This window comes from Miniopterus schreibersii (assembly GCF_964146895.1).
Source record: "Miniopterus schreibersii genome assembly, chromosome: 4".
Classification (NCBI taxonomy): domain Eukaryota; kingdom Metazoa; phylum Chordata; class Mammalia; order Chiroptera; family Miniopteridae; genus Miniopterus; species Miniopterus schreibersii.
The window spans coordinates 64,525,245-64,550,111 of record NC_138105.1 but is presented as its reverse complement, the minus strand read 5'-3'; the positions used below and the strand labels follow the sequence as shown (position 1 = coordinate 64,550,111).

Here is a 24,867-nt window from a genome sequence, read left to right as displayed (position 1 = left end):
TAGGCTCTGGGGAATAAAACAGGAAGTCCAACAGGAAGAGCCACCCCCCAACCACCCCAGGGAGGGGGGAGGAGACAGATGGGTACGAGAAAGTGGGGAGGGCAGGTGTGGATTGTTTTTTGTTTTTTAAAAAATTATTTTTTTTTACTTCAAAAATTTTATTTTTAATTTAAATTAGTTTTAATTTTCAATTACAGTTGCCATACAATATTATATTAGTCAGGTGTACACCCCAGTGATTAGACATTATATAGCTTACTAAGTGATCATCCCGATAAATCTAGGTAGTAGCCACCTGACACCATACATAGATATTACAATATTATTGACTATTTCCTGTGACTGTTCTGTAACAACCAGTTTGTACTTCTTAATCCCTTCACCTTTTTCACATTAACCCCCAACTCCCCCCATCTGGCAACTGTCAAAATGTTCTTGACGTTTATGAGTCTGTCTCTGTTCTGCTTCTTCATTTGTTTTTAAAGATTCATTTTATTGATAGAAATGTATTTATTGCTATTTTATTCATATTTTTTTACCCTTTTTCCCCCCCTTCTTCTGAAGGAAGACCCGTTAACATTTCATACCATACTAGTTCCGTAGTGATGAACTTTAGATTTCCCTTGTCTGGGAAGCTCTTTATGTCCTTTGATTCTATATGGTTTTGCTAAGTAGAGTTACCTTGGGTATAGGTTCTTGCTTTTCATCTCTTTGAATATTTTTGCCAATCCCTTCTGACCTGCAAAGTTTCTGTTGAGAAATCAGCCGACAGTCTTATGGAAGCTCCCTCATAGGTAACTAACTGCTTTTCTCTTGCTGCTTTTAAGATTCTTTGTCTTTAACCGTTTGCATTTTAATTATGTGTCTTGGTGTGGGCCTCTTTGTGTTCCTCTTGTTTAGGATTCTCAGTGCTTCCTGGACTTGCATATCTGTTTCCTTCACCAAGTTAGGGAAGTTTCCTGTCATTAATTTTTCAAATAGGTTTTCAAGTTCTTGATCTCTGTCTTCTCCTTCTGGCATCCCCATGATGTGAATGTTGGTATGGTTGAAGTTGTCCCAGAGGCTCCTTCAACTGTCTTCATTTTTTTGGATTCTTTTTTCTTTTAGCTGTTCTGATTGGGTGTTTTTTGCTTCCTCATATTCCAAAAGGCTGCTTCGATTCTCGGCATCCTCTACTCTGTTGTTGATTCCCTGTAAATTATTGTTCACTTCAGTTAGTGTATTCTTCATTTCTGACTGTTCCTTTATGTTGTTGATGTTCTCACTAAGTTCCTTAAAGTTCTCACAAAGATCTGTGAGCATCCTTATAACCATTGTTTTGACCTTTGTATCTGGTAGTTTGCTTGTTTCCTTTTCATTTACTTTTTTTTCTGGAGAGTTCTTCTGTTCTTTTATTTGCTACATGTTTCTTTGTCTCCACATTTTTGCTGCTTCCCTGTGTTTGTTTCTTTGTATTAGGTAGAGCTGCTTTTTATCCCAGGTTTGGTAGAGTGACCTGTTGAAGTGTAGGTATCCTGTAGGGGTCCAGTGGCACAGCCTCCCTGATCACCCAAGCTGGGCACTCCAGTTGTGCAACCCCTCCTCCTGTGGACTATGTAGACCCTCCTGTTGTAGTTGAGCCTTGATTGCTGTTAGCACATCAATGGGAGGGATTTACCCCCCAGGCCAATCCAATGAAATGATTGGCTGCCACCATGTACCACTGTGGATGATGATCAGCTGTGCAGGGGCCCTCCCCACAGAGCAGGACTTCCTTAAGCAGGCTCAGGTGCCCACTGAGTCTCCCCTTCAGTGTCGTTGTGGAGGTGGTTGGGTGATGTTTTGACATGGTCTGAAGCTGTCCACCAGGTGCACTGGCTCTGGGGCCTCCTGGGAAATTCAGGCCTGCACTCAGAAGTCAGGCTGCTGTACCCCTGCAGCTGTTCAAGACAAATTTCCCAGACCCAAGGTTGGTCTGGGACCAGCTCTCGCTCCTGCAGACAAGGTGGGACCTGAACCACAACCCTTTACAAATTAGCCATAGCTGTGCCCAGGTTCGAAGGACAAAGAATTTTATTGATTTTTAGAGAGGGAGGATGGGGGGTGGAGAGAAGCGAAGGAAGGATTGATCAATCGATCGACTGACATGAGAGCCAAACACCAATCGGCTTCCTCCCGCCTGCCCCCCACTGAAGATTAAGCCCGAAACCCGGGCACATGCCCTTGACTGGGAGTTGAACCAGCATCCTTTTGGTGCATGGGATGATGCCCAACCAACTGAGCTATACCAGCCAGGGCTGGGTTGTAGTTTTAAAGATAGTGAGGGTGGCAGGGTTGTGACATAGGAGCAGAGCCAGGGAAGAGCAAAAGCAGGGGAAGAGGGGGAACCTGTGCAAAGAACCTGCAACAGGACCAAGCCTGGAGCAGAGTGACTGAGGGGAGAGGGAGAAGGTGAGGGCAGGGAGGGTACAGGGGAAGGTCATGTGGGGCCGTGTAGGCCACACAAAAGTGTTGGGCTTTTACCCTGAGGGAGATTGGATCCGAGGGCTATGGGCAGAAGAGGGACAGGACCAGACTGGGGTGCCCTCTGGTGGCTTTGGGGAGGACAGGCTAGGGAAAGGCTAAGGCAGGATCTCAAGTGCTCACTGGTGCCCTTTGGTGGCTGCTGCTGGGAGGACAGACTAAAGGGACAATGGTGGGAGCCAGGGACCGGGGTAGAGAGTACTGCTCTGTTCCAGGATGGGTAGTGGGGGCAGATGCTGGGGCCTGGCCAGGGTGCAGTAGGTGGATTTTGGATATTCTGAAGGCAGAGCCAACAGGACTTGCTGATGTGGAGGTGATGATAGGATTTGGGTCTGGAGTTCAGGGTGAGGCCTAGGTGTCATCACACATGATGGAGTTCAAAGGTAAGAGCCTAGATGAGGTGATAGGCAGTGTTTAGACAGAGCAGAGCCTAGGCCTGAACATCAGGCCAGATGGGGACAGGCAGCCAAGGGAGGCAGAGGAGGTTGGACTGTGTCAGACACCAAAGTGAGGACTCAGGCTACACTGACTAGGGGTCAGAGGGACCTGGGCAGGGGCAGTACCAGTGGAGTCCGGGGGCGTTACTGTCCAGAGAGCAGAAGTGGGAGGGGACAAGGTCTAGAGGGCTTAAGACTAAAGAGGTGCCCGGCTGGGTGTGGCTCAATGGTTGAGCATCGACCTAGGATCCAGGTGATTAGGGTTAGATTCCTGGTCAGGGCACATGCCTGGGTTGCGGGCTCAATCCCCGGTCGGGGGCATGCAGGAGGCAGCCAATCAATGACTCTCTTATCATTGATGTTTCTGTCTCTCTCTCCCCCTCTCTGAAATCAATAAAGATATATTTAAAAAAAAAAAAATTAAAAAAAAAAAAAGACTAAAGAGGTAACATGTTTGAAGGTGCTGGGGCCAGTGAGGGGATGCCTTTGGTGAGGAGGACAGCTGTCCACTTGGTGGGGAGGACTGTGGCAGGGCTCACAAGCACCTGCCAGGGATCGGGGACCTGGGTCTTATGGCCAGACCCAGGATCAGTTAACGCTGATGATGCTATAGCAGGGGAGATCGAGGCCCAGCAAAGGTCCAGGGACTCCCCACCAGGCAATGGCCAATCCTGACCTCCACCTACCTACCCCACCCTTGTATCAGACTTGTGAAAAATACACATCATGTGACACTAATGTGATACTGGTATGTGACAAGGCTGCCTAATGTTCCAAGCACCCTGGGAACCCACCATGCAACCCAAATTAGAGCAGGCACCCTCATGCCTGCCTAGGGACCTTCCCCATCCTGTCCCACCCCCAAAAGCCAACCTGGCTTTTAGGAAAAAGTCAGTGCTTTCATGTCTTAATTTTGTTACTCCATACCCAGAGTCTCACCCACGGGGCACTGGGCAGTGTCTGGGAACATCTGTGGTCCTCACGACTAGGGGTGCTCCTAGCATTGGGTGGGTGGGGGCCAAGGATACTTCTCACCAGCCCGCAGAGAATGACCTGGACTGCCCCACAGAGAATGACCTGGCCCCAGTGTTAACATTGCTGAGGGGGAACCCTGAGCTTTTATCCACAGATTCTTCCCCCTTCCCTTCTCTATGGCTCATCCATTGAAGAACCCTGGGCTATTTCCTGTGGCTGGCATTTTGCCATTTGTACCTCAGTATAGCTGCATTCAGTGTAACTGTTTCCTCTGAAACCATGTATTCTGTTTACATGGTTTTTGTACTTTGAAAAATAAACATCCTACCAATGTTCCTCTGCATCTGTTTGCTTGCTCACTTTGAGTATGAGGTCTGCCACCCTACAAGTGCCTGAGGACAGGCCCAGGCCCTACCTAGGACGATAGGTCACTTCCCACTCTGCTTCCATCAGGTGCTTTCTGGAATATGTCTCCTGGTGCATGTGTGTAAGAATTCTCAGGTGTGGTTCCAAGTATGGAATTTCCGGGTACACCACCTATTCCATATAACACCCAGTTGTTTGCAAAGTGGTCATAACGACATACTGTCATAAGCAATACTTAGAATTGTCAGGTCTCTCCATTCAGTTGACTTAATGGGTGTGGCATGTAGCTCATAGTCCTCATTTGAAATTTTCTTTTTTATTTTGATTTTTAGAGAGAGGGAGGGAAAGAAAGAAGCATTGATTTGTTCCACTTATTTATGTATTCATAGGTTGATTCTTGTATATGCCCTGACCAGGGATCAGGACCTGAAGCCTTGGCATATCAGGACAATGTTCTAATTGAGCTATCCAACCAGGGCCTCATTTGAAATTTCTTAACTTCTTTATTAAAAATTTTTTTTTTCTTTCATTTCAGAGAGAGGGAGAGAGAGACAGAAACATCAATGACGAGAGAAAGTCACTGATTGGCTGCCTCCTGCATGCCCCCACTGGGGATCGAGCCCACCACCTGGGCACGTGCCTCCCCTGGGAATCAAACTGTCACCTCCTGGTCCATGGGTTGACGCCCAACCACTGAGCCATGGTGGGCGGGCAAAATTTCTAAATTTCTTGATGTAATAATGCAGATTTCCACATAGCCACGTCCGTTTTTGGTTCTACGAAATACCTGCTCTGTGCTTTGCCTGTTTCCCTGTTGAGTAGTCTGTCGTTTTCTCAATGATTGTAGGAGTCCTTTACATATTGTGGAAATACAGCCTTTGTTGATTTATACATAACGAGTATCTTCTATCTTGTGGCATATCTTACTTTCTTTGGTATCCTAGTGATCAGAAATTCTCAGTTATAGTACAAATTTATCAGTTCCTTTTTTGAGAACAGCTCTTTAGTGTTTCACGAATTATTTCTCTGCCTCTAGGCCACACTGAAACTCCCATGCATTTCCTTCTAAAGGTTTCAACTTTTCCATTTCAGAACTTTGTAATTAGGTTCCTGTGCGGGGTGTAAGGTAGGTGGTTTTTCCCTACCTTTGCAAATGAAGGCCAGAAGAGCTCTCGCCCCTCACAAGAGGGTCAAAGGGGATTTGCAGAGTGGCCCTGGAGGTGGCAGTACCTTAACCCCCAACCCCTTACAGGACTTGGTCACAGGGGCACCGCCTCAGGTACCAGTGAGATCAAGCGGGAAGAGAAAGAGGATGAGGAGAATGTATCGGTGGCTGACAACTCAGAGGAAGAGAAGAAGGAGCTGAAGGCCCCCCGGATCCGGACCAGGTGCCAGCCCCTCCTCGGCCCCTGCCCCACCCATCAGGACTCAAGCATATGCACACAGTGCTCACACCAGCGGCGCTCACACCGCGAGGCATCCGGCGGGCCCTGCGCCTGTTCCCCATCTCACTGTCTCCCTCTGGCCCCCCGGCCCCTCCCACCCCCGTAGCCCAGAGGAGGACGAGGACGACCTTCTCCCCCCAGAGCAGAAGGCTGAGCGGGAGAAGGAGCGCCGGGTGGCCAATAACGCGAGAGAGCGGCTGCGGGTCCGAGACATCAATGAGGCCTTTAAGGAGCTGGGGCGCATGTGCCAGCTGCACCTCAACAGTGAGAAGCCCCAGACCAAACTGCTCATCCTGCACCAGGCCGTGTCGGTCATCCTGAACCTGGAGCAGCAGGTGCGAGGTCAGTGGGGGCGCCGCTCCCCTCCCGTCGCCTCTGCCCGCGCTCTCTCCTTCCCCCTCCTGGAGCCCACCTCTCCTGCAGTGACTGCCCCCCCTGCAGTGACTGGCCTCTCATAATGACCTCCTCCTTGCAGTGACCACACCCCTGCACCTGCAGTGACCATCATCTTCCCGGTCACTGCCTCACCTGCCCCTCTGGGCCCCCCCACACACACTGTCCTCCCACCTTGAACCAGCTGCCTTTTGCCTAGCCCTGCCCTAGTGTCCCCCTCTGGAGTGGGAGGATGAGGCTCTGGACCCCTAGTCCTACAGACCTGGGCATTTTGGCTCAAAACTGTATCCTGGACCCTAGGGACCCCTGCCACCCTGGCCCTTCCATCTCAGGAAAGCCCCAGAGCCTGGCCAGCAGTGGCCAGTGTCCCCTTGGGCCCAGAGGCCATCACTGTCACTCTAAGCAGACACCTCGTGGGACCCCATCAAACCCCATCTGCAGGTGGGGTTTAACCCCCTTTCCCAGGGCTGGGTGAGGATATGGAAATTGCCCTGCCCCCACCCTGTCCCTATCCCAGGTGAATCCCTCCCCCCACCCAGCTGCTTCCTTAACTCCTCCCCCTCCTGCGCACCCATTAACCCTTTTTCTCCTGCAGCACTGTCGCTTGTACTGGAGCTGGGGCTCTGGCCCATCCTGCACTGTCCCCTCAGCTCTCAGGTTTCCGCATCTGCACTTGGTGTGGGCGTCATGCCGTGTCATGCTGTGTTCCCTGTGTCCACCTCTCTGCTCTCTGACTCTTGCGCTCTTCCCCCAACCGGCCTGTCCATCTCTGCTTCTACCGGCAGCCCCTCCTTACCTCGCACTTGCTGCCCGAGCACAGGATGGCTAGCAGTGACCTCAGGCCCTTTCTTCTCCCAATGCCCCCTGTGGAGACTTGAGGGATGAAAGGGGACCGAGGAGCACCAGCCTCTGGGCCTGGCTGTCAGTTTGGTCTGCGCGCTTGTCCTGGGCTCCGGGGCCAGCAGGCAGGGTGAGGGCAACAGGCCCCCCAGCACAGGAACAGGGTCCAGGTTCTTGCATCTCGGGCACATGCCACATGCCGGGCCTTCATTTGTCTTCATTTTATTGCCACAGCTGAATGTAGCAGGTGTCCTGATTTCAATTAGCCCCCGTCCTACCTAGAAAGAAACAGGCACAGAATGAGGTCACTTATCCAAAGCCACACGGCCTCACAGCTACTAGGGCCTGGGCTGGGTGTGGACCACCGGGTGGGCAGATACCTGAGCTCCCATTCCAGATTCTTGTGTGGGCAACAGGCTCAATTCAGTGCCCAGCACACACAGTGCTCCATAAAGTGGAGCCCCCACTGAAAACCTAAGAGTGGAAGCCACAGGTCCAGGGAGCTAAGGCTCCCATCCCAGAGTCTGGCCTGTGGGCAGGGTTCACGGTGAACACCCCAGGCCCAGCTATCAGGGCAGCCAGAGTCCAGTGTGGGAGTCTTAGAGGGTGTGAGGTGGTTGGTTCCTTGTGGGTATGTGTGTCCTAGACCATTTCCTAGCCCCAGAGTCTCCCCCAGACCTTTGCCTACTGAGGTAGTCTCAGCCCCTCCCACCTAGCTGGTCAAGCCAGGCAGGCCCAGCCCTCCCTCACCCAGCAGGTGACTGCTCTGAATGGGAAAGGTCATCATCCCAGGAGGGGCACCAGGCCTCCCCTGCCTTCCTGGTCAGTCCTGGGGCATGTGGGATGGACAAGGAATAGATGGAAATCAAGGTCCACCTCCATTCCTACGAAACGTCCTTGGAACAGTTAGGCCTTGGTCATGTCCCTTGAACATGATCACACACGCATAGCCTTGCCTAGAACTGGTCACAGATAGGCATACAGCCTATGGTTTCCAGTCCAGGAATACGTTTTCATGGACATGAGCATGCACACACCAGGTACACGCACTTACACTATGGTACCCACCCACAAACACAAGCCACAGACCTACCCCCTGCAGTGCTGCTGTCACACACATGCACATGCAGCCAATGGGTGTCCTCTCCACAACCCTGCTCATCCACCTGCCCACTGTTCAGCTGCCCCCTTGCCCCCGCACATAACTAACAGAGGCCCTGGTGCTGTGACCCAGCAGTACGGAGGAGGTGCTATCCCTGGAGGAGAAAGACCTGAGGGACCGGGAGAGGCGTATGGCCAATAACGCGCGGGAGCGGGTGCGTGTGCGGGACATTAACGAGGCCTTCCGGGAGCTGGGGCGCATGTGCCAGATGCACCTCAAGTCGGACAAGGCACAGACCAAACTGCTCATCCTGCAGCAGGCCGTGCAGGTCATCCTGGGCCTGGAGCAGCAGGTGCGAGGTAGGCGCCCAGGCCAGGAGTCCCCACCCTTAACCCCTTCCCACCTGCATGCCAATGGTGCTTCACTGGAGACAGTGTGCACTAGCTCCTGGGCTCTGTCCATGTCTCAAACTCTGTTGTCCCCCAGAACACCCAATCTGTTCTTTACAATTTACAACCCCCCCAGCCCAGCGCAGCCTTCTCAGGGAACGGGAGGACAAGTCAAGAAATGGAGGCAGCCACACATGTGAGGGCCTTTGCCTCTCCCTCTGGCTCTCTGCCATGCTCCCCACATCCTTGTCACCTCATGTTCTCCCTCTCTGGGAACCATCTCCCACAGTGTTCTCCCTCTACCACCAGAACGTAACCTCAACCCCAAAGCAGCCTGCTTGAAGCGACGAGAAGAGGAAAAGGTGTCAGGCGTGGTTGGAGACCCCCAGATGGTGCTTTCAGCTGCCCACCCGGGCCTGAGCGAGGCCCACAACCCTGCTGGGCATATGTGAAAGGTACGCCACCGAGGGATAAGTGACCTGACCTCAGTCTAACCTGGAATGGTCACGAGGTGTCGGGTCCATCCTCAACGTGGGCCAGCTGGTCCACAAACACCTGTGGTCAGCGTTGAGCCAACACCTAAGGAGGCTTCAAGTGATGGGGACCCTGGAGGTGACAGTGGGGTCCAGGAGCCTCCCAGGGACCCTGCTGTCCCCACCCCCAGGCCTCAGCCACCCCCACGCCCTGGAACTTGCCTGATGGATCCTGAAACTGCATCTCGGCCTTGCTACATAAGCCTTGGCTGGAAGGAGCTTTCTTTTTTCTTTGTTCTGTTTTTTGGCAAAAACTGGAACACAAACAAGAAATATACACTTTGTCAGAAAAAAAAGTATGCCTTAAGTATAAAAAATGGAAGAGTTAAAACATATCACTCGCTGGAGAGAGACGCTGTGAAAAACTGGCTTGTTCTTCAGAAGCCACCAGCAAATTGTGCCTATGCCTGATTTTTTTTTTTTTTTTTTTTAAGAAAAATAAAAATGCTAGTTATGAGATTTTTTTTTTAATGTAGAAGAAGATTAGTAAAGAAGATGCCTTTGGTCTTTTTTTTTTTTTTTTTTTTAGCTTTTTGTTTTTTGCATATGTTTTGTAAGCAACAAATGTTTTTGTATAAAAGTTTCGTGTCTCTTGTATTTCTGCTGCTGTTTCTAGAACTAAGCATTGCATTTCACGATCAACCAGATTAAAAGTTGTATTTAAAAGACCCCACTGTAAACCTGAGGTCCCCCACCCCTGTCCCAGGAGCCCAGCCACGGGACATGGGGAGAACAAGTATGGGTGGGTGTCATTTTTTTAGATGTTGGGGTTTTGTTTTCTTGCTTTGCAGTAAAGTGGTATGTGGGCCTTTCCCTGATGGGGGCCTCCCCACCTCATCCTCTCCCCCTCCAGGAGAAAGACCCTGGTCTCTCAGGAGGGAAGGAGGTGCAACTCAGGCAGCACCCTCCCAGGTGAAAACGCCAAAGGTCCCCCTCCAAATGTCACTCTGGTCCCCCAGACATTTCCCAACAGTTTGCAGGCCCCCCTATCCCTACCTGAGACCCCACAAGCTGCTATCCCTGGAGCCCACAGACCTCCAAAGTGGGGAGTTTTGTTGTAGCCCACGTTCCAGAGCACAAGGACCACACTGCTGGAGCACGATGCTGTAGAATCTCTCCAGACTCCCTATCCTTCATTCCTTTGACCTGGGGACCCAAGCCCTTCTCTGCACTTTGGCAGTGGGGCTGTGGCTCAAGGCCTACCCAGAAAACTCGCACTCCCCGCCCACCCCACCAAGTGGCTGTCCTGATGTGGAGAGGCCAAAGATGGGCATGGACAGAGCACGGAGAAGGTACAGGGTCCCTGTGCCCAGAAAAGTCCCAAGGCTATACACCTGCCCAAATTACTGCCCAGCTGCAAAACCAAGAGGATGGGTCACCCTCAGGCTTGTGGGTCCCGTGTCCCAGGCCTCTCCAAGTCCCCTCTGGTCTTACACATCATCAGAGGGAACAACTCATCCCAGGCTTCCCAGAACTGTTCCATGTTTACACTGACCATCTGTGTCCCTGGATCCCCTGCAGTTCCCAGGGAAACAGGGATGGTTGGTTGACCTACATGTCACCCAGGTACAAACTCAGGCCTGCTGGGGTTTTGGTTTTCTTACCTTTACCTGCCCCCACCAAATAGAGGAACCCCAAGCTGGCTACATTCACTCCACCGAACATCTCAGTGTCTCTCCCCAAGACTCCACTCTCACTCCCTAATGCTGAGGAGCAGAGTTACCTGTGGGAAGCTCAAGAGAACCCTACAGCCAGCACCAGGCAGGACATTTAGGCTTGAGGCTGGGGCTACCTCCTGACTCCTTCCCTCCCCTGGGGTCATCTTTCCCAATCCCATCAGGACAGCGAGGCGCCATCAGCTTGCTGGGGGGAACTCTGCCTGTTGACTCCCCTGGTCTTTTGGGTCCTGTCTCTCTTGGGGAACCTCCCACAGTTTCCCTCTTATTCTGCTTTTGGTTTTGCCCCTTGGTCCAGACAGGGGCTGAGGACCCCAGACCCCTGGAGGCCTGCAGACTTTTGAACTGTGTCTTACATACAGAATTTAAATCCCCACCTGAGGATATTTTTTTCCATTGCTTTTCAGAGAGATAGGGGGAGAGAAACATTGATGTGAGAGAGAGACATTGGTTGGTTGCCTCCCACACTCACCGCAGCCGAGCCTGCAACTGAGGTATGTGCCCTTGGCTGGAATCGAACCTGGGACCCTTCAATCTGTAGGCTGATGCTCTTACCACCAAGACAAACCAGCTAGGGCTACATGTAGAGTTTATATAAAGATGAACCCAGTAAGGGAAGAAGTAGCACTGGGGGATGGGGGAAATTACAGTTAAGGGGGATTGTGCTCTGAGTGCCTCAAGATAACTGGTTTTTAATTTTTTAAGAATAATTTTATACAAGTGTCCACAAAGCTGGCTGGATTCTTTAGAAATTTTAAATGAGCCCCTTTAAAGTCAATATAGAGACCTGTCCTGTACATAACAGCACTGTAGCAATAAACGTGACATGACAATGCTCAGCTCTCTTCCAATTTCTCAGCGGCTGTGTGCTTGGCGATGAAGGGGGAGGCAGGAAAGTGGCACCCTGAACTCGGGGGCCCCTGGCTTCAAATATGAGGAAACAGCTTGTTGAGTGGCCTGAGCTTGCATCCTGTAAAGATGGTAATGGGGGTGTGGGGGTGTTGTGGGGGACGGGGGGTGCAGCTTAAACCCACTGGAATTAATTATCTCATCCCTGAGGCCTGAAGTCGAAGGTCAAGGTGTCACAGGGCCATGCTTCCTCTAGAGTCTTCAGGCCCCTAGGCTTGTTGCCGTCTCTGTCTTCTCGTGGCTTTTTTCTCTCCCATGTGTCTGTGTCCAAATTTCCCTCCTACAAAGACAGCTGTCACTTCATCAGGGCTACCCTACTTTGGTACAGTCTTGATGACATCTGCAAAAACCCTCTTTCCAAATAAGATCCTGTTCACTGGTACTGGGGGTCAGGCCTTAACATGTATTTTGGGAGGGGTGCACAATTCAGCCACAATAGGGATCTGACTGGAGTGGGGTAAGCGAGGCCAGCAAAGCCACTGACTGACCAGGAAAGATGCCCACTGATTCCTCCTAGAACTAAAGCTTCATGTTAGGCAGCAGCCTGCACTTGTAATAGGGGCTCCTGGTGACTTGGGACCGGGACAGGCTCACATGGAAAAGCCGCTTCTGGAGATGCTGCCTATTAATTTTTTAAAATAAATAATGCAATACACCGAAGTCTATGGAATTGTGCACATTGAATGGGTGAACAGCACAGTATGTGAATTCTGTCTCAACAAAGGTGTTTAAAAATACATCTTAAAGGTACCTAAATCCTCACCGAATGAGGCATCCCCCCTCTGTCCCAGCAAGAGTTGGCCCTGTGGAAATTTCTGGAAGGAGAACCTGCTTGGCTCAGCTCAGAGAAATCCTGTGGGCAGGGGATGTGGGACGGAAACAATGAGGATATGTCCGTGTCTTGACAGTAGTGATGTCAGTGTGTGGTTCACTGGGATCCTGTTGCACACCTTCGTCAGGGCCCCAGGGCAGCCCTTCCCAGCTCTCAGGAAGCAGCCACACACGGCCAGGGCCTGATGAGAACCCGCTGAGGCTGGCCTGGAGCAGCCCTGTCACCCTTGGGCCAGGGAAGGAAGGGACGTGCCAGACTAAGATAGGGAGACCCACTTCACTCCATGGTGGGTGTCCTCAGAGGTCATACTGTGCTGCAACAAGTGATGGTGGCACCTGGAACCTATGAACAGGGCCTTACAGGTAGACCTCAGAAATATGGCAGGTTCATTTCCAGACCACCGCAATAAAGCAAGCTGTAACCATTTTGTTGATGGAGAGTCTTCCCTTCAGTTTGTAAAAATGCAACATCTGGGGCCTAAAAAGATGCCAGGTCTGGCAGCCACGTGCCCTTCTCAGACACAGAAGCCTCTGAAGCCTTGCTGTACCTGCCCAGAGACCAAGAAGGAGAGTGATGTGTGCATCATTGAGAAAGGAGAAGAGTACTATGGGCACCTAATTAAGACCCACAAGGATTGCATGAGAGCCCTGGGATTTAAGATATGAAATGCTGGTCTGCTCTGTGAATAATTCCTGAAAAATGAAGATAACTTCCCAGAGGAAATGAAGAAACAAAAGCTTATGGCCCAGGAGTAAATTCAACATTCAACATAAAAGAAATGCAATAAAAGTAAAAAAAAAAAAAAAAAAAAAAGCCCAGCCAGCGTGGCTCAAAGGTCAGACATCCACCTATGAACCTATGATTCAGGAGATCGAGGTTCAATTCCCCGTGAGAGCACATGCCTGGGTTGTGGGCTCAATCCCCAGCAAGGGGGTGTGCAGGAGGCAGCTGATCAATGACTCTCATCGTTGATGTTTCTCTCCCCCTCTCCCTATCTCTGAAATCAATAAAAAATATATTTAAAACAGTGGGGGTAAAAAGAATGAAGATGATTTAATAATTTGGGGAATTCCCTGGTCAAACAAAAAGTATGCATTATCTGTGAAGTGTGATAAAGTAGGTTCTTCCTGCCTTTGAAAACAGGCTTTGCATATGTAATCAAGGAAAGGATCTGAGATGAAGTCATTTTACATTATCAGGGGGAGCCCCAAATCAATGACAGTGTCCCTGTAAGAGAACAGGAGAGAGAGAGATACACAAGAGACAGAAGCCACGGAACAAAGGAGGTGGAGACTGCAGTGATGTGGCCACAAACCCAGGGACACTGGAACCCCCAGAAGCTGGAACAGGTAGGAAGGACCCTCCCCTGGGGCCTCCAGAGGGAGCACAGCCCAGCACTGTGACACCTTGATCTTGGACTTCTGGCTCCAGAACTGGGAGACGTTAAATTCCTGTAATTTCAAGCCAGCTGGTGAATAGTCAGTTATGGCAGCATGGGAAATGAATATAGTGAGTGTCCTTTTTAAAATGATAAAACAGCCTGGCCAGTGTGGTTCGGCTGGCTGTCGTCCCATGCACCAGGAGGCTGCCGGTTAAATTCCCAGTCAGGGCACATGCCCAGAGTTTCGGGCTTGATCCCCAGTAGAGGGGTGCATCAAGCAGCCCATTGATGTTTCTATCTCTCCCTCTCCCTCTTTCTGAAATTAATTTTTTTAAACATTTTTAAAAATTTGTTTTAATAAAATGGTAAAACATACAAACACCACAGGACTCTCATGTGACTGGTGGATGGCTGCAGCTACTTCAAAAAACAGTGATGGCACACCTGAAAGTAGAGTAATGTCATACATCAATTATACATCAATTTTTTTTAAAAAAGTTTGGCAGTTTCTTCAACAGTTAAATATATGCTTCCCTGTGAGCCAGCCCCTCCATTCCCAGGCACCTACTCAAAAGAAACCAAGATACACGTTCTACCTGGGCATGATCATCCATCGCAGCTTCATTTGTAATAGAAAAAAACTGGAAACAACCAGGGTGTCCTTCACGTGAGTGAACACACAGGTCCACGCACGGCACAGAATACGACAGCAACGGAAAGAACAAACTGCTGACAGACACAACAGCTGGATGACTCAGAATACTTATGCTTCATGGAAGAGGCCAGACATCAAAGAAAATATACTATATGACTCCCTTTATATAAAAGTCTAGAAGATGCAGACTAATTAATAGCAGCAAAGAGCAGATGAGTAGTGGCTGGAACTGAGAGGGGGCAGGGAAGGTGTTCATCATATCAGTGGTGGTGATGGTTGCATGGACATGCACATGTCCAAATACCAACTTGTGTATTTGTTTTAAATATGTGCATTTTGTATGTCAGATATACATCAATAATGTTGTAAAACTCTAAAAAGAAACCACAGATGCATGGACAAACACAATGTGTCCATCCAGAAACTAGAATATTACTCAGCCATGAAAAGGAGTGAAGCACTTGTAGTAACTATGGATGGTGCCATGTGGATACTAGACTTACTGGGGGGAAATAACTTCATAAATTATATGAATGTCTAACCGCTATGCTATACACCTGAAACTAATGTAATACTGAGTATCAACTATAATTGAAAAAAGGAGTGAAGTACTGACACTTGCTACAACATGGATGAAGCTTGAAAACATGACGCTCAGTGAGAGAAGCCAGATAAAGCCATAAAGTGTGATCCCATTTATGTGAAATGTCCAGAACAGGCAAATCCAGAGACAGGAAGTGGATTCATGGTTGTCAGGGACTGGGGAAGGATGGGTAGTGACTGCTGATGGGGATGGGGATGGGGATGGGACTTCTTTTAGGAGAGATGAAATGTTTTGGAACTAGACAGAAGTGGTAGTTGCACAACCTTGTGAATGCATGGAATGCCACTGCACTGTACACTTTAATGATTAATTATATGTTATGTGAATTTCTCATCAGTAAAAACAAAAAAGGAGTTCATTTTACCCACCTAGGGGCAGATAGGAACCCACAGGAAATCCAAGAGGCCTGGGCAGAGGGTCAGCAGGGTGAGAGGGAGGTCAGAAGTTCCTGCTACCCACCATCTCCTCTGGTCACAGAATCCTAGTTATTCTCTTTTGGGGATCCTCTTCTTCCCGTTTCAGCCCATGTCCTCATATAAGAAGGGCTGACTCTGCCCTGTTTCCACAGCAGGCTAACAAGAACCAGCTTTGGGACATTGTCTGCAATTATTGGGAAAGAGGTACCATCTTCTTGCAAGGGCTGCTGGAAAATGAACCCAGAGTTTGCAGGCAATGCTGCCCAGAAAGAGTTTGCCAGATAATGAGGGTGACACAGAGGAAAGGGCTGAGAGATGAAAAAAGAGATTCATGATATTGCTAAACTCCTGAATCCAGCCATCCCTGAAGCTATACAGCATGCCATTAAACTTCTCTTACACTGGTTTTTGCTCTTTCCTTATCACCTAAAAGGAAAAGGATTCTGCCTTGTGAGCTGGAATATATTATACAGAAGGAGCAATGGAGGTAGGGCTTTAGGAACTGCTAGATCCAGGACCTGAAGCCCCAGGCCTCCATGCCATGAATGCTAGTCTTTTCAGGCAGCTTTAGTCTGTCTTTCTCCTTGTTCTCAACAATCATTATAATAACCCCTATTTCCCACTGTTTTAGTTTCCATCAAGGACAGAGGCTTTTTCAGGTTCTCTCTTATACTAAACTCAAAAACTCTGGCAACTGAAAAGAATGAGAAACCAGATCATAATCACTACATACTATTGCTGGCTCCCAAACCGGGGCTGGGAGCCCGGGGCAGGGGCAGGTGAGGACACAGGGAGTAGATCTCAGGAGGCCACGGCTGGGTTTGGTAACACACCCACGGCGTCCTGAGCTTACCTCCAGGCCTGCTGCCTCCGACGCTGGGCCCGAGCGAGCCTGGGCAGCGGTCAGCAGAGAAGTGGAGGGCCTGGTCTGGAGGCGCATCTATCAGGGGACTTGAGTGTCCTCGGCGCCTGGGTCTCGCCGCCCTCCGCCGCTGGGAAAAGGAAACACCCGCTCACAAACGAAAACGTGCAGAAAATTTCCAACAGACAACCGCGAGGAACAAACAGGTTCGGGGAAGTTCTGCCCTTTGGCCAAGGCTCCAATGACAGCTGGTCAGTAACAGCCCGACTCCTCTAGAAGTGGGTTCACATCGCACCCTGTCCCTGTGGGCGACCCAGGACAAGTCCCCTCCTAGCTTGGTCTCAGTTCCGTTCATTGTAAATAAAGTCTGGCACGTAGTAAAAACACGAAGCCACCAGCCAAATGTCGTGGGCTGTCCTTAGCAGCCAGAGGCCGCGCAGCTGAGAGCCACTGGGACAGCCGGCGCCGAGACTGAACCGGAGGACCTGCGTGACGGATTTACAAGGCTGCCTACTCTCGCCCACATCTCAACGTCATCCGCCCCGCCCCGGAAGTAACTTAATACATTCCGGGTCTGCGCGCGCATGTCACGTGGTCGGCCCGCCCCGGACCGGTCATCTCTGCGCGCCTACGCAGTGCGTCCTGGCCTGGCGAAACCGGGGTCACCCTGAGCTGCAGACCGCGACGCGATGCTGAGCAAGTTCCTGGGCCCGCGCTACCGCGAACTGGCCAAGAACTGGTGAGGTCCCGGCCTCCACCCTCGGCACCCCGAACCCGCCCTCCCTAGTCTGCCGCGCCGCCGTTGTGCCCCAACCAGTGCGCGGACCGCCGCCCTCTGGCCCCGTAGCGGAACCGTTCTGAGCCTCAATTTCCCTCTCCAGCTGGGGGCTGCGACGGTGCCCACCCGAAGGCCCCCCCCCCCAGTCCCCGCCCAGCACCCTCGACTCAGCTCTTCCGGCCTGAAAACTGATCCTGTATGCTCCCGGCTTTGTTTTTGACTTTTTAAATGACCTTGTACAGGGAGCGTGAAGCCCACGGCTGCCCCTGCCCCCATGTGGGAGGCGGATGGGGTTGGGGAGACAGCCTAAGGAGTTAAGAAAAAGGGTTCTACACTTGGCAGTCCCCGAGTTCAGGCAGGAGTGGAAGCTTGCCTCTGGACAGTGGCTCTGGCAGGGACCTTGAGGTGGACACTGATAGTGGTGATTGACAGCTGAGGTGACCCGGGCCCAGGATGGTGAAGGCTGTCCCTGGCGCGTCCAGTGAGAAGCACCAGCGCCCATGCAGTCCCTCCGCCTTATGGCTCCGGCTTCCCCAAGCTCAGCTCACTTGGTTCGTTCTCATCTGGGCTTGGTCAAGGAGCAACAAATACACCCAGGCTTTCAGTTAGTAAACATTTATTGAGCACCCACTATATTCTAGCACGTAGCACTGCTAGGTGCCAGAACACAGCAATAAATGGAAGCTTTGTGGCTGATGTTCTGTCAGTAAACAAGAAAAAGTAAACGAGATCTATGGTATAAGACTGTACTCAGGGGAGTGACTCACCCTCTCTCAGCCTTTTCTCACCCCTAATAGAGACCCCGATACTCATGCCTCATTCAATCCTAGGCTGTTACAGAGGATGGCCAGTCACTGTAAACTGTATGCACACATTAGCTGCATGCACACATTAGCTGCTGTTATGGTACTTACAAGCTTGGGTTTGTTTTTGTTTTTTGAGAAGGGAGAGGGGGAGAGATAAACATCCTTGATAAGAATCATTGATCCGCTGCCTCCTGCATGCCCCTTACTGGGGATGAAGTCTGCAATCTCGGCATGTGCCCTGACCAGGATTTCCTAGATCATAGGTTGATGCTCAACCGCTGAGCCACACTGGCTGGGCTGTTTGTTTTTTTAGTAGCAAATTCCCCAAATAAAATCTTAGGCAGATCACAATATGAAAGCAGATAAGAGTGTAGTCACTTCGGGGTCTTCTGCCTGTGTCCACCCTGCAGGATCATCAGCAGGATGTGTTCACATGCTGGGCAGGGGTCAGTGCATGGTGGGTACTTGATATTATGGAAGCTGGGGATGGGGGAGGGACCCGCATGTGCTACCAGGAGGATGAGACCCCAGCAGGGCCTGACCCCCACTGTCCTCTCACAGGATTCCCACAGCAGGCATGTGGGGTGCTGTGGGCACCGTGGGGCTAGTGTGGGCCACTGACTGGCGGCTGATTCTGGACTGGGTGCCCTACATCAATGGCAAGTTTAAGAAGGACAACTAATTAAACTGACCTTCCTCAGACCCCTCTGGTAAGTTTAGCGGCTATCAGCAGGTGAACCCCATGATTCCCCCATGACAGAGGAGTGAACTTCCACAAGGTGGATTCCCATGCTTCCAGGCCTAGGGCAGCAACGCTGGGAGGTTCACTTGGACTGTTCACCCTGGAGAATCCTGCCTGCGGTCGGAGCTCTTGGTTAGGCTCTTCAGGTACCTCCTGCGCATTGGCACAGAGCTGCCAGCTGGCAGCCTCAGTTTGTGGGATAAGGGAATGGGCACTGCTCCTCAGTGCTCAATCCTGGAGAATGACCATGCACCCTGCTTCCCATTTCAATCTGCCCAACCCTGAGCAGGACAGAGGGATGCCCATTTTACATATGGGGACAGTGAAGGCTGTGGGCCACAGTAATGACCCTTCAGAACTTGTCCATTAGTCCCCAGCATGTCCATCAATGTGCCATGTTTAGCTTGCTGCCCACATGACAGTCCAGAGTGTGCATGGCTTTACCCCATATCACAGATGAGGACCTGAGGCCCTGGCCATGCAGCTCCTAGATGTTACAGCTAGATCTGGTTTTGGAACCTGGCTGCACCATCTGTTCCTTCTCACGGCTCAATGCCTCTTTTTCCCATAAGAACTGGAGTCAAGAGCCTTCTGCTTACCCTCTGTTGTTCCCCCTCCAGGTGACTGGTGGTACTGATAGCTTCCATCTCAGGACCTGCTGCATCTGGAACAACCCCAGCCTTCAGCATAGATCTCAAGGAGATCCACAGTGTGACTTAGGACTTTCCATGTTTATGAAAATAACTTTGATGTATGAATGCATTAAACCTTCCTCTGAAACCTGCTGTGGCTGGACGTGATGATGCCGGAGACTTGGTAACCTGGTGGCTTGGGTGATCGAGGGGTCCTTTCCGCTACAAAATTTTGCAATTTCTCCCAGTGGCTGGCAGAAATTTGTTATTTAAGGTATTTAATGGATAATCCCTGCAAAGTGTATTTATCTACTGCTACCTTAAGAAATTACCCCATGATGCCCGGCCAGTGTGGCTCAGTTGGTTGAGCATTGTCCTATTCACTGGATCAGTTCCTGGTCAGGACACATGTCCAGGGTGTGGGCTTGATTACCGAGTGGGGGACATGTGAGAGGTGGCTGATCAATGTTTTGTGTGTTTTTTTGTTGTTGCTTTTTTCTTTTTCTTTTTTAGAGAGAGAGGAAGGGAAGGGGGAGGGAGAGAGAGAGAGAAACATTGATTCAATGCCTCCTGCACACCCCCTACTGGGGATCAAGCCTGAAACCCAGGCATATGCCCTGATCATGGATAGAACCAGCAACCTCTTGGTGCATGGTACTATGCTCAACCAACTAAGCCACATCGGCTGGGCAATAAAAACATTTTAAAAAAAGAAAAGAAATAAATTACCCCATGACAACCATTATTCTCAGTTTCTGTGGGCCGAGAATTTACGAGTAACTTGGGGCTAGAGGAGCCACTTCCAGGGTGGCTCCCTCATGTGGCTGTTGGCACAACCAGGCTTCAGCTTCTCTCCACGTGGCTTATCCACAGCCCTGCTTGGGCATCCTCACAATGCGGCTGCTAGCTTCCCTGCCCTCCCCACCACCTGCCTCCCGGTGAGTGGTTCCAGAATGAGCAAGCAGAAGAAGCCACATGTCTTTTATGAGCTACCCTCGGAAGTCTTACTCCATTCCTTTATTCTCACTGCACATTCCATTTATTAGGACCACATCCCTGAGTCCAGCCCACATTCAAGGGGAGGAGAATTAAGCTCAGTGTTTTCAAAGGAGAATATTAGAATTTAAAGCTGTGTTAAACCATCACATGAAGGACAGAAACAACCAAGGTACACAAGGATAGGGCGCAGTCCACTTCCTCCCTGGTGCCCCTGCCCAATTCTCTCTATCTCTTGCCAAGTTCTTGAAAATTCTAGAATCATTCTATACAGATATACCATATTTGTGGAAATAGCTGTTATATTAGTCTGTGTAGGTTATCATAACAAAACATCACAAACTGCATGGCTTAAACAACAAAATTTAGATATCTAAAGTAGTTTTCATTTTCTCTCAGTTCTGGAAGCTGAAAGTCTGACATGAAGGTTCCAACAGGGTTAGTTTCTGTAAGGACCCAATTCCTGGCTTGCAGACAACAGCCTTCTCACTGTGTCCTCACACAGCCTTACCTTGATGCCTGAGAAAAGAAGAGAGAGCAAATGGGCCCTCTGGTGTCTCTTAGAACAGTACTAATCCCAGGGAACCAGGGCCCCACCCTTCGGATATCATTTAACCTCATTACATCCTTCGAGGTCCCATCTCCAGACAGCCACACAGGCTCAGAGCTTCAACATACGAATTTTGGGAGTGGGGGCACATATTCAGTCCATATCAGCCTTATATTCTTAACACTAGTGGCATTTTCTACACACCTTTCCTCAAGTACTTTGTTCAGCTAAGGCTTATTTCCTGGAGTCCAGGCCACTTAAGAAAACACAGTAGCCTGGCTGGCGTGGCTCTGTGGTTGAGCATCAACCTATGATCCAGGAGATCATGGTTCTATTCCGAGTCAGGACACATACCTGGGTTACAGGGTCGACCCCCAGTGGGAGGCATGCAGGAAGCAGCCAATCAATGGTTCATCATTGATGTTTCTCTCCCTCTCCCTCTCTGAAATAGACATTTAAAAATAATTTTTAAAAAAAGAAAACAAAACAGTATCCTCAGGTTTTTTTAATAGTTAGATTGATATTTCTCAATGCAATGCTTACTATAGAATTAACAAAGCCAGAACATTTTCAGAAGGCATGCATTTCACTTCCAGTTTAGAGAACCTTAGTAATAAGTCATGTCCAAACTACATATTAAAATGTTTATAAAAACCAAGCTTTAACATTTATTTTATACCTAGCTTTCCACTTCTGTGCAGATAAGGAATGAGTTTGCACATAAGTGTAAATAGTGCAAAAATGTGGCAGTGGAGAAAAGTCACAGGTGTGCTAGATATCGAGTACAGGATTGTGAGAAAGCAATGGAAAATCAAAATAGGAAAATAGAAGTAAAACTATATGGTCAGAATTAGGAAGGGTGAAGAATGATAATGTCCTTGTTACTACAGAAGTTAAGTTAGTGGCACATATAGCACTTAACATTAATTTTTTTAATCCTTACCCGAGGTCATGTTTTTCATTGATTCTAAAGAAAGGAGGGGAGAGGGGGAGAGAGAGAGTCCATGTGAGAGAGAAACATCAATCTGTTGCCTCCTATACATGCCCCTACTGGGGATCCAACCCAAAACCTGGGTATGTGCCTTGACTAGGACTCAAACCCAAGACCCTTTGGTGCACAGGACGATGCTCCAACTGAGCCACACCAGCCAGGGCAGCATTCTGTTTTTTGGTGTTTTGTTTGGTTTTTGTTTTTTAATTTATATATATATATATATATATATATCTTTATTGATTTTAGAGAGAGGAAGGAAAAGGGAGAGAGAGACAGAAACATCAATGATGAGAAAGTCATTGATCAGCTGCCTCCTGCACGTCCCCTGCTGGGGATTGAGCCCGCTACCCGGGCATGTGCCCTGACCCGGAATCGAACCCTGATCTCCTGGATCCTAGGTCGATGCTCAACCGCTGAGCCACGCCTGGCTGGGCTGTTTGTGTGTTTTTAATCCTCACCCAAGGATACTTTTTCCATTGCTTTTCAGAGTGAGGGGAAGAGAGAGAGAAACATCAATGCAAGAGAGACACATCAATTGGTTGCCTTCCACCCTTGTGCCAGCCAGGGCCAGGGATTGAGCCTGCAACCGAGGTACATGCCCTTGGTCAGAACTGAACTCAGGAGACTTCAAACCGAGGGCCCAAACGCTAGAGCAGCATTCTCAGTTTTTAACAGCTGCCTGGTACTAACATTTATTAACCAGTCAGCCAGGGATGTTCATTTCCAGTGATTTGCCATTATAATAATATTTGCAGTGTTCTTTTAGACATATATGAACATGTCTGTCACTTAAATACATGGTGAATTGTGAGATAAATGAGTATTCTTAAATTTTTGTTAACAATATTTAATGCATGCAGCGTAGACAGTGCTGTGCCAAGCCATATTGCAGCCTGAAGCGAAAGGAAACACGCCCCAATTCCCATATTTTTATGTCTTTTTGTAACAGTTAATGGTTTTAATAAAAATATATCTGAGGAGTGTCACCAGCATCATAGAGTAAGAAGACCCGTTTGTCCCTCCCTTTAAAGTCAGACAACTGTTAACTCAACAGAAGGACCCTTCTCAGCACCCAGATATGCCTGAGAGATTGCACATGGGGACATCTGAAATTGGCGCACATGGGGACATCTGAAATTGGCGCATCAGAACTAGTAGGGGAGTGGGACAAGGAAGGAAAGAAACAGGACCACAAGATGCAGGCCAATGCCCGCCACAGCCCTGCTAACAAGGTAAGTAGCTGTGGGAGAGTCAGGCTGCAGCCCCCACTTGGTGGCCTGGGGGGTTGGCGGGGCAGAAGCCACATTCTGGCCTGAATAGCCAGCACCTAGTGCAGCTAAACCCCCCCAGAGATGTGGCACAATAGTGCGGCAGCTGTGAACTAGGAGCTGCCATTACCAGCAAGGCGGCAAAGCCGAAGACGGGAGAGCCCTGGAGAATGTGTCCCCTCACCCATCCATTGCAGCCAATCTGGGAGAGGCAGAACCCAGTAGAGGCAGCAGAGGTGAGAGAAAACAAACTTGCACTACAGCACCTCCTACTGGAAAAGAAAAGACCTCTACTTACCAACTTGCTGAATTGTTAAGAGCAAAACAGTATCTGAACACGAGTTCACTACCTCAAATGCATGGAGAAACAATCCATCGGGTACCATGAATAACCAAAGGTATCACATTCCCTGACTCAGTCATAACAGTTAAACAGTACAGTATTGGCAGAAAAGGACACAGACCAATGTGACCGAATTGAGAATCCGGAAATAAACACTGGGCAACTAATTTTTGACAAGCAAAAAACACACAATGGAGAAAGGGAAGTCTCTTCAATAAATGGCATTGGGAAAACTGGAAAGCCACATGCAAAAGAATTAAACTAGACTGCTAACACCATACATAAAAATTAAAGTGGACTTAAGTCTTGAATATAAGATCTAAAACAATAAAACACATAGAAGAAAACATAAGACACTAAACTTATGGACCTTGGTCTCATATGGCTTTTTGTGAACTTGATCCCAAAAGCAAAAGAAGTAAAAGAAAAACAAATGGAACTACATCAACCTAAAAAGCTTCTGCACAGTCGAAACCATGTAAAAACAAAGAAAACCAACTGAATGGGAGAAGATATTTGCACATGATACCTCTGATAAGGTTTTTTTTAATCCTCACCCTAGGACATTTTTTCCATTACTTTTCAGAGAGAGTGGAAAGGAGAGACAGAGAGAGAGAAACATCGATTGGCTGCCTCCCACACATACCCCAACCAGGGCCAGGATGGAGCCTGAAACCAAGGAGCGTGCGCTTGGCTGGCATCAAACCTGGGACCCTTCAGTCCAAGGGCCGAGCTCTAATCAGTGAGCCAAACTGGCTATGGTATAATAATGGGTTAATAACCAAAATACCTAAGGAACTCATATAACTCAAGAACAACAAAACAATTAAAAATGGGCAGAGGGCCTCAATAGACTGTCCTCCAAAGAGGACATACAGATGGCCAATAGGCATATGAAAAGATGCTCAATGCCACTAATCAGAGAAGTGCTAATTAAAACCACAATTAAGTATTACCTCACACCTATTGGAATGGCTATTATCAATGAATCAACAAACAAGTGGCCCAGCCCACATGGCTCAGTGGTTGTGTGTCAACCTGTGAACCAGAAGATCACGGTTCAATTTCCGGTCAGGGCACATGTCCAGGCTGGGGGCTCGATCCCCAGTTGGGGGAGTACAGGAGGCAGCTGATCAATGACTCTCATCATTGATGTTTCTATCTCTCTCCCTCTCCCTTCCTCTCTCTGAAATCAATAAAAACATATTTAAAAAAAAACAAGTGTTGGCAAGGATGTAGAGAAAAGGGAACCCTCATGCACTGTTGGTGGGAATGCAGGTTGGTGCAGACACTATGGAAAACAGTACGGAGGTTCCTCAAAAAATTAAGAATGGCACCTCAGGGGGTGGGAGCGGGGTGGAAGGGGTCAATAGGGAGAAAAAGGGACATCTGTAATATTTTGAACAATAGGAAAAAAAAAAGAATGGGCACCCCTGGGAAC

The 24,867-nt window shown here is 49.3% G+C and overlaps 2 protein-coding genes across 9 annotated transcripts in view; both read left to right on the top strand.

Annotated features, from left to right (window-relative positions):
* The window catches only part of TCF3 (transcription factor 3), a 39,397-nt gene extending 29,989 nt beyond the window's left edge, over window positions 1-9,408 (top strand). For 3 of the 8 annotated variants that reach the window (XM_081137401.1, XM_081137400.1, XM_081137406.1), the window contains 3 exons: window positions 5,533-5,668; window positions 5,832-6,067; window positions 8,759-9,408. In XM_081137401.1, the coding sequence (XP_080993527.1) occupies window positions 5,533-5,668; window positions 5,832-6,067; window positions 8,759-8,901 (515 nt within the window). In that variant the 3' untranslated portion in view covers window positions 8,902-9,408. Of the gene's footprint in view, window positions 1-5,532; window positions 5,669-5,831; window positions 6,068-8,192; window positions 8,420-8,758 lie in introns of those variants that run through there. The other 5 variants (XM_081137403.1, XM_081137402.1, XR_013998806.1 and 2 more) reach the window with 4 other exon arrangements.
* A 7,490-nt stretch (window positions 9,409-16,898) lies between these two features.
* Window positions 16,899-19,423, top strand: UQCR11 (ubiquinol-cytochrome c reductase, complex III subunit XI). Its single transcript, XM_081137399.1, has 3 exons — window positions 16,899-17,056; window positions 18,463-18,611; window positions 19,264-19,423. Exons 1-2 carry the CDS (start codon window positions 17,007-17,009, stop codon window positions 18,581-18,583), a joined length of 171 nt encoding a protein of 56 aa, XP_080993525.1. The 5' UTR covers window positions 16,899-17,006; the 3' UTR covers window positions 18,584-18,611; window positions 19,264-19,423.
* The last annotated feature ends 5,444 nt before the right edge of the window (window positions 19,424-24,867 follow it).

Coding starts and splice junctions, on each gene's coding strand:
- UQCR11 (XM_081137399.1), top strand. CDS start 17,007: ATGCTGAGCAAGTTCCTGGGCCCGCGCTACCGCGAACTGGCCAAGAAC. Junction 17,057..18,462: donor CGCGAACTGGCCAAGAACTG/GTGAGGTCCCGG, acceptor GTCCTCTCACAG/GATTCCCACAGCAGGCATGT.